Source organism: Myotis yumanensis, unplaced genomic scaffold, assembly GCF_028538775.1.
Source record: "Myotis yumanensis isolate MYYU_CA2020_CCGP unplaced genomic scaffold, mMyoYum1.0.hap1 SCAF_2, whole genome shotgun sequence".
Lineage (NCBI taxonomy): Eukaryota > Metazoa > Chordata > Mammalia > Chiroptera > Vespertilionidae > Myotis > Myotis yumanensis.
This window is the reverse complement of record NW_027223753.1, coordinates 210628854-210637068: the sequence shown is the minus strand read 5'-3', so window position 1 is coordinate 210637068 and position 8215 is coordinate 210628854. Positions and strand designations below refer to the sequence as shown.

Here is an 8215-nt window from a genome sequence, read left to right as displayed (position 1 = left end):
AGGTCCCTGCTGATTGCTCATTAAGGCTCGTTATGGGAACTCGGCCTCCACTGTGCATGCGGCCATCTTGTGTTACGGAAACCCCTGCCTCCGCTGTGGGCACTGCCACCTTTGTGGCGGAGTAACGGTCAATTTGCATATTCCCTCTTTATTAGATAGGATGCGTCCACTACTTGGAACAGGGATTTGAGAGAGGGCCAGCGATTGAAAAACACAGGTCACAGCACCTTTTATTTTTCATTAAACAAACTGATGGGACATAAAATACACTAACTTCTCCAAACAGTCTTAATAAACTTTAAAACCAATGGCAACGTCCCGACAGCGCCTCCAGGTGGGAAGCAGGAGCCTTACACCTTTGGACACGGTAGCTGGGGAAACACACGTGTAGCTGGGGAAACACACGTGTAGCTCGGGAAACATGTGTGCAGTCCGTGACTCTGCCTCCCACGCCCGGATTCTCCAAAGCAGTTTCTGGTGGGACCCAGAGGTGGCGCCTGCAGAGAACAGGTCCCAGGGGACAGCCGATCCAGAGGCTCAGTCCCTTCCTGCCGCCGGGCTCAGAACTCAGGAGTCAGAATTGGAGTCCAACTCCCCAAGGTTCGCGCCATCTTGTGGCCCAGAATGACACAATATTACAACTCCAGAGGCCCCCAAATAAATTCTCATGATTTATTAATTTAGAACAACCGAGATGGATTCACAGAGCCTGGTGGCCACAAAGGCTGGAGCTAATTTGCTTTTGTGGCTACAGCTGTGCAACTGGGATCAGTTAAAAAATGAAACATTCCTGCCAGTGAACAGTGATACAGGCGCAGAACAATCTACAGTCAATGACTCGGGCTGAGCAGAACTTGGGGTTCTAGTTCCCCAGCTTCTTCCACATGCACTCAGAGAGCAACTGTCGTAAGACACCTGAACCCATTCTGCCTCAGGCAGCAACCCTATGAAGACCAAATCCAACCACGGGAAACTCAGGACTCCACCTCACTTTTATGTGGAGTTCTCACTTATTATAACAAGAAGTGTTATTATTCGTCCGTTATTTAAATGAACAGTGGTAGGACACCAGGCCACACAAGCTACGTTAGGCTCTTCAAGAACATCCGGTGCATTCTTACTCTAGGCACAAACACAACTTCTTTAAAAAAATAAAACTGTGATTTAAAAGGCCTTGGCTTCACAAGGAAGAGGAGTAAAAGGGAAACGCTAGCTGATGTTTGATCATGTCTGTTTTGTTTTCTTTACTTGGTCATTTGCCCTTTATATTCTGCAAATGCAAAAAGAAATTGTCAGTGTGTTGGTGATACTTAAAAAATATCTTAGGAACCCTGGCATTCTGGGCAATTCTATGGGTACCTGGACCCCTTACATTTGGAGAATGAAGACAATATTTTAGAAAATCTATCACCCCTCACCCAAATTCCTTTGATGAAACTATTATGTAAAAAGCAGGTAATTATATACATAAATAACATAAAAATAACTATCATAAATTAAAAAGTCAAACAATCTCCCACAGTTACTTCAACCACCCGAGGCGAGAGCTGGGAGTGTATGCACGAGCTGTGTGGAGGAGGGGGACTCTACAGGCCCTTCCACGGCCGCTGGGTGAGGAGTCCCCTCAGTTCGTGAAGGCGTGTATTGCACAAAACAAACTCTAGCCCTGTCCTCAGAATCTCGCCATGCGGAACAAAGCCAAGTGCTGAGAAAATTCATTTTGCGTAGCACATCGTCCTCAGCCTCACCGGCAAAATCATTTAGCTCCTGCCGACTCCTATTCAGTCTTTCTTCAAGAGGATCTCCCAAATCATACAGGGTCTGGGGCAGAGTGAGCAAGGACAGATAAGGCAAATTTATCATTTCATTGTGGACAGCATTAAAAATATTAGGAGAGTAAAAATCAAACTTGGTTCTGTTTCTCTGGCTGAGGCAGGAGGGCGGGCTGCTGGTGGGCCTCAGCCTCGCCCACCACCTGGGATGGGTGTGCGGATGAAGGGCGTGTCCCGGGAAGCAGATCTGGTCGCTACTCAGCACGCTCATGGGCGCATTAGTGGCTCTACTGCTGAACTAACCTCTGCTTTCCTTACTGCCTGGCAGGAAACAGCAGTATCACTGTGTCTTACAAAAACCTATGCTTTCCAAGCCTATCCCACATTTGTATAGAAAACTGATCTTGAACCACATCAACCTTTGGAATTAACGTTTAAACAGAAGAAAACACATGAATTTCTTCCCTGTTCTTCAGTTCAGGGGGTTTTGGCTGAGCCTCCGTCGTGATAAATACATGTGGTGGCAGGGAAGTCATTCCCAAAGGTGCCACCAGCACGGGAGCACGAGGCTTCCTTGTTGCCCACAACTGTGTGCCTCTTTGCATCGGGGCACCTGTATAGACTGGACATGGACCAACCGTCCTACAGTGCAAATGACTTTTGCATGTTAAAATAAAAAACAAAAAAACATGGCCACAATGGAGTCTTGAATACATAATACATGCTTGAAATAAAGTAAAAAAAAAAAAAGACCCTAAAAATCAATTAAATTACGAAGAGGCCTTTATGCCTGAGTCAGCGACCTCATGACCCCTGGCCCGGGATGAACCTGAAGCCAGCGGAGGCCCTGTGCTCTCACAGCCATCTTCTCATACATGGTTTCAGCCCAAAGTTGTGAAACAAATTCGGATCAACTCAGATTTCAAAGTGGAGACTCAGTGTTACTTGAACTTCTACTTGCTCACCTGCAAAAAGTATCCAGGAGCAAGGAGAGAGCTGCATGTCACTGCAGCTTGTTGCCACACGTGGACTGTCCACATTTTGATACAGTAACTGAGTTCCAGAGGAAAAATAAAACAAACCCCTTATGCTCCCGTTAACATAGCACTCGCCTCCTGGGGTCCTGCTTCTCTTGAAGTGTGGCTTTCTGGAGCAGTGTCCACCAGACCCGCTTTTGCTGGGGAAGGCTGGAGGCGTGGCCACAGCCCAAACAGCTGCCCGGCAAAGGCAGCGCCTGCAACCTGCCTGGGTCTACAGCCACCTGCTGTAGCCAAGCTGGTGAACCATGATGGTTGCTGGGGGATCTGGAGACAAGTCTGCAAAAGCTAATCAACCTTACTTACATTGCAATGGATGATTCTTTTTTCTGTTTGGTATCCAGCAAACAAATCTCAACAACACACAAGGAAGCCCATCTGAGGTTCCCTTGCAAGTCCTCCGCCAGGCGCCTCAGTAGCTGTACATCTGCTGCTGCTGCTCGGCCTGCACCTGGGGCTGCGCCGCCGGCGGAGGGGCGGCCTGCGGCTGCGGGGCCGGCAGCACGTCAGTTTGGGGCACCGCCCGCCACGTGAGCGGGTGCTGGTCACTGAGCTGGTTTCCCAGGGGCGTGATGGAGTTGACCAGCGTGGTCAGGTTGATGAAGTGGGCCACGGACTGCGGGTTCGAGGTTTCCGGCTGGGGGTGCAGCTGGATGTCATTCTGGCGGTTGTGTAACATGGCGGAGCCACTGACAGTGTCAAAGGTCACGGTCAGGATTGAGTTGTCCAGCTGCAGCTGACGTTCTGGGGTGGTTAGGTGCCCAACGGCCACCGGCTGGAGGTTGGTAAACTGAGTCCCGGCTGTTGTGGTGATGGGCGTCACGGTGATGTTGGTCAAGCCAACCGAGCTCGATGGAGTGGTCACGTTCGGGTCCCCCAGCGTCACCACCACCTGGAAGAGCCGACATAAAACAGTGAGTCCCTGAACGGGGAGAACACAGGTTCCCTCTCCGCATGGTGACAGGCGGGTCATCACGCTGGAATAAGCACAGGCCCAAAGGAGAGAGCAAAGCATCTTTGGGTAAATGATTAAATCAAGTTAATTTTGTTCTGAAAAATAGCTCTGGTGAAAAGGAGAAAAAAAAATACAGACACAGCATAGAGGCCATTAGGTCGAACTGAGAAGCAAATGATTCCACGGGCTAGAAAATAATGGAGAAGAGTAATAATGAGAAAGACAGATCACTGTATATTCGCCCTCTAAAGGGCCTTGTTGGAGGGCAGTGAAAAGCCCAACTAGAAAGCCAAAAGGGCGCGAACAAGTATGCGGGAGCAACAGCTAACAGGTAAGACAGCAGCTTTCTTCCTGTGCAGGGGGACGGAAGGCCAAGGAAACGTGTCCGCGCAGCACCAGATACACTGATGAGAGATTTGGGGGCCTCAAGCCAAAGGGGGGAGGATGAGCAAACGGGAAGTTTCTATTTCAGGCAGATTGGCTGGCCACCTGCGGCCTCCAACCCGCTTGGACGGCTCCTTCGGTTTGCAGGGTCCACTCTCCCTGAGTGGGCGGCAGGTGCACTGGGCATTTCCACAACGAAGAGACACTCTTAGACACCCCCGATGCCCAACCAGGGGAGCCGGCTCTCCTACCATCCAGAGTGTCCTGCTGCTATTCACAAGGACAAGTGTGATTTCTAGGTCTGCACTGGGAAACGCTTTGGGGGAGAGCTTAGGTGAAAAACGGCACCACAGGCGTGACAGACAGGGAGGGGAGCGGGTACATGTGGGCCCCCACCCGCCTCAATCTCTCTCTCCCCCTGCCCCGGCGCCCAGGGCAGCTGCCCCCCGCACGGTGACTGGGCCCCAGCTCCGGCACAGGAAGCAGCACCTGCTGGATGCTCTGCACGGCAGAGTCGGTCTCGTCGCCCACGGCGCCCGTGAACGTGGGCTCCTTCTCCGAGTACTCGCTGAAGGCTGCGTCCTCCGGCACCGGTGCCCCTGCCTCCTCCTCCGGCTTCTGCTTCCTCTTGTGACTTCTCCTGGCGGCTTTCACGGGCTTCCCTTCTGCCAAATCTTCCTGCTCCAGACTCAGCTCAGGCTGCAGGGAAAGAAGTTTCAGCAACTTGCAGGTCAATGGGTCGTGAGCCCAGATGGCCAGCGTGGGCCGGGGACACATCCAGGGTCAGCGCTGAGGCTCTCGGGCCTTCAGCTGCCGCAGGAAACACAGTGGCCACAGTCTGATCACTTTATTTCTAAAGATCGAGGCAAGTTTCAGGGCTTTTTGTTAAGTGGAGGAAATTACATACAAGTCATATTTTTAAAAGCTACATTTTGGGGTGAAATATAAACAAAAACATAAAAAACAGAATTTTTAAGCCACTGTTTCAGTCCTGATGAGCTTGGCCTGAGGCTGTAAATGTTTTCACATCAGGTTCTCATCCCCATGTCCTGGATCAAAACAGGTTTGACCACAGGAACAAGACGGTCATCTCCTCAGGGGACAGCGAACAGGCCCAGCCATCACGGCGACCCAGATGGTGCCCCACATGCTTCTCTGGGAGCTGGGGCACCGCGGCCGGTCACTGAGGCCCCTGGGCAGGCTGTCCAGCCAGGAACTCCACTCCGGCCCTCTACCCTCCTGTGCCTCTGGGGCGATCCCATGAGACTTGGTCCGCTCCAGTGGCAGACAGACCCAGGGGAAACCTGCCGGCCTGGTCACGGTGGCACTGCCCTCACAGGGTGGGCGTGGGCCTCAGGGGCACTAAGGCGTTCTCACGCTCACTCAGTCCAAACGGCACCTGAGCACTGTGCTCAAAACACCATTTCAGAAAAAAAGGGGTAGAAATAGGACTTTAAAATAGCTCAGAGTGTGACATGCTCTCTTTATAATAAATTGTTATGAAGGTATTATCTAAAAACGCCTTTAAAAAGTAGGTTCATCTAATACATTTAAAGTGAATTTTCGTATGTAACCTAATTATGCTAAGCTTTCCTGGAAACTACCTGTGATGGTTAATTTTAAGTACCAACTTGGCTGGGGTAAGGGGCCAATTGTTGGGTCAAACACAGTCCAGATGCACTTTAGATGACATGAACATTCAAGTCAGTGGACACTGAGTAAAGCAGTCTGCCCTCTATGTTGTGGGGGCCGCATCCAATCAGGTGAAGGCCCTGGGAGAAAAGGCTGAGGGCCCTGAAGGAAAAAGGAATTCTGCCTCCATTGGCCTTCAGACTCGAGTTGCAACATCAACCCTGCCCTGGGTCTCCAGTCTGCCCTCTACCCTGCAGATTTCAAACCTACCAGCCTCCACGTCACATCAGTGATTCCTTAAAGTTCTAGAAACTTACAGAAGCTAAAAGGCTCTTGGAGAGATGACTGACCAAAAAGATGGAGCGTGAAACGAAGGTGAGACACAAAGCATGGACCACGGGGCTTCCCAGAGTGCTCCCGACTCCTGCCTGGGTTCTGGAGGCCCCACCCGAGGGTGTCTGCGTACCTGGAAGTCCCCATACTCCCCCTCCTCAGCAGGGCCGCTCTGTGCTCACCTGCACAATGCCGATGGAGGAGGCGTCAATGGTGGTGGTCTCTGGGAGGTGGTCCAGGTCGTCGATCCTCACGGCCAGGACCTGCAGGAGAGCCGGGGCAGTGAGCCGGGGTGACTCTCCTTCCTCCGTCATGGGCATCGTCTATGTGTCCATCAGCACTGACCTGGAAGCCTGCTTCCAGAATCCCACCCACCCTGTCCTGCCCTCACGCCATGTGCCCTCACCTCCAGTGTCTGCAATGAACTTGGACATGGAGGGTGGCCCTGGCCCTGTCTGGGCATCACTTCACGTCCACCCACCCAGGCCGAGGGGGACACCGTCTTTCCTCCCTTTTTCGTCTACTAACGTGCTTTCAGCAAGTGACATTTCAGTGAATCGTGTTATTTCATATCAATGTCCCATAGGAATTACCAAGAACGAGACATTTGTACCTTAAACACTACTTTTTAACCTGCCCCAAGGTGGGTACCTCCGCCCCCACCTTCTCTCCGTGAGCCACACTGCCTGGCCTGACTGCAGCCCCCATGCCGTGCTCTCTCCCTCCCGGGGCCCACACGTCCCTTCCACCAGCTGCCGGCTGCCCCTGGACTGTGGTTACTTAAGCAAATCAAGTCAGATGTGAGACAATGGAACACGCATGCAGAGAGCGAATGCACACTCCAAAAAGGTGTAAGGAAGGCGAGCTACTAACTGGGAATTCGCTGTAGAAACATTAGACACGATCAGGGGAAACTGAAAAAGCCTGTCTGTGAGTGTTCCCCATCCAAACTGCTGGTGACCCGGCACTCGGGAGGCCCCAGGCTGCCGAGGACACCGAATGACCATAACCTCACCCCCAAGAGAAAACCGCTGTGGACTGCTTCCTGCCTTCCTCTCCTTCACACGATAAAGGCGAGTATTGCAGACACAGGTACGGCGCGCTGGACGTATGCTGTAGTGCTCACACAGCGCGTCCTGCTTCTTTACAATCTTATTTAGAACTCTGTTTATAGAGCCAAGCACATTGCTAAACCATCACTAATTTAACCCATTCCCCTGGATTGACATGGAGGCGTCCGAAGAATCATTCATAAAGCACTGGAGACACCGCCCCGCTGCCTTCCACAGCACAGCCTCGCCGCCCGCCCGCACGCTCACTCTGAATCTGAAACCTCCTGGCTCACTCGTGGATGGAGGGGGCACCTGCACGTTAGCGCCTGCGTGTCTGGGATTCGGTGAAGGGGATCGCTTTTTCCTGTGCTTTAACCAGAGGCAAGTCCTCTCCCGAACTTCCTCTCACGTGCACACTGAATGCTCATCGTCTCTGATAGTAAAGTCGGTGTCTGTGAACAAAGGTAACATCTCACACGCACACGCCAGCTTGCTCGCTCATTAACTACGTCACTTCTAAGTGTTACGTTGCTTACATAGTCAAATCTGAGGTTTTTGCTCATGACATCTTTCGTTGCTCTTCTGCTTAGAGCCTTTCCCTGTGGTGATCTGAGAGCTGGCTGCCTGCATTTCCTCCCGGTTTTGCTTTCCAGTTTGCTTCTTTTTGAAGCGCAGTGAGGTATTAGAGCCCTGGGCCTTCCTCTGGAACAGGCTTCCAGATGAGCCAAGTCTTCTTGCTTCTACAAGTTCTCCCTCTGGGTCCTCAATGCCACCCTGATCGCCCCCAACACCACCCGGACACGCCCCGCTCTGCACATTTTCTTAGCCACTCAAAGGAAAGAGTGGGGCAAGGGGCAGGCTTGTACTTTCATCTTGCTGTAATTCCAGTGAAAATTAACCTATAACCTTAGCAAATAACAAGCAAGACTCTTCTCTCTGTTCATTCAGTGCCTCCCTCCCACATGCAGGTGCTGCAGTGCGGAGGGAACCTAAGACTCAGGCCCGGCCTCGAGGAATTCCGGGTCTGCAAAGGGAGACAGACCCCTGAGC

General features: G+C 51.9%; 1 protein-coding gene across 2 annotated transcripts in view; it reads right to left on the bottom strand.

Annotated features, from left to right (window-relative positions):
* Window positions 1-233: 233 nt before the first annotated feature.
* The window catches only part of PRDM15 (PR/SET domain 15), a 46679-nt gene continuing 38697 nt past the window's right edge, over window positions 234-8215 (bottom strand). For both annotated transcript variants that reach the window (XM_070407159.1, XM_070407158.1), the window contains 3 exons: window positions 6296-6376; window positions 4638-4847; window positions 234-3701 (listed from right to left, as the gene is read on the bottom strand). In XM_070407159.1, the coding sequence (XP_070263260.1) occupies window positions 3222-3701; window positions 4638-4847; window positions 6296-6376 (771 nt within the window). In that variant the 3' untranslated portion in view covers window positions 234-3221. The remainder of the gene's footprint in view (window positions 3702-4637; window positions 4848-6295; window positions 6377-8215) is intronic.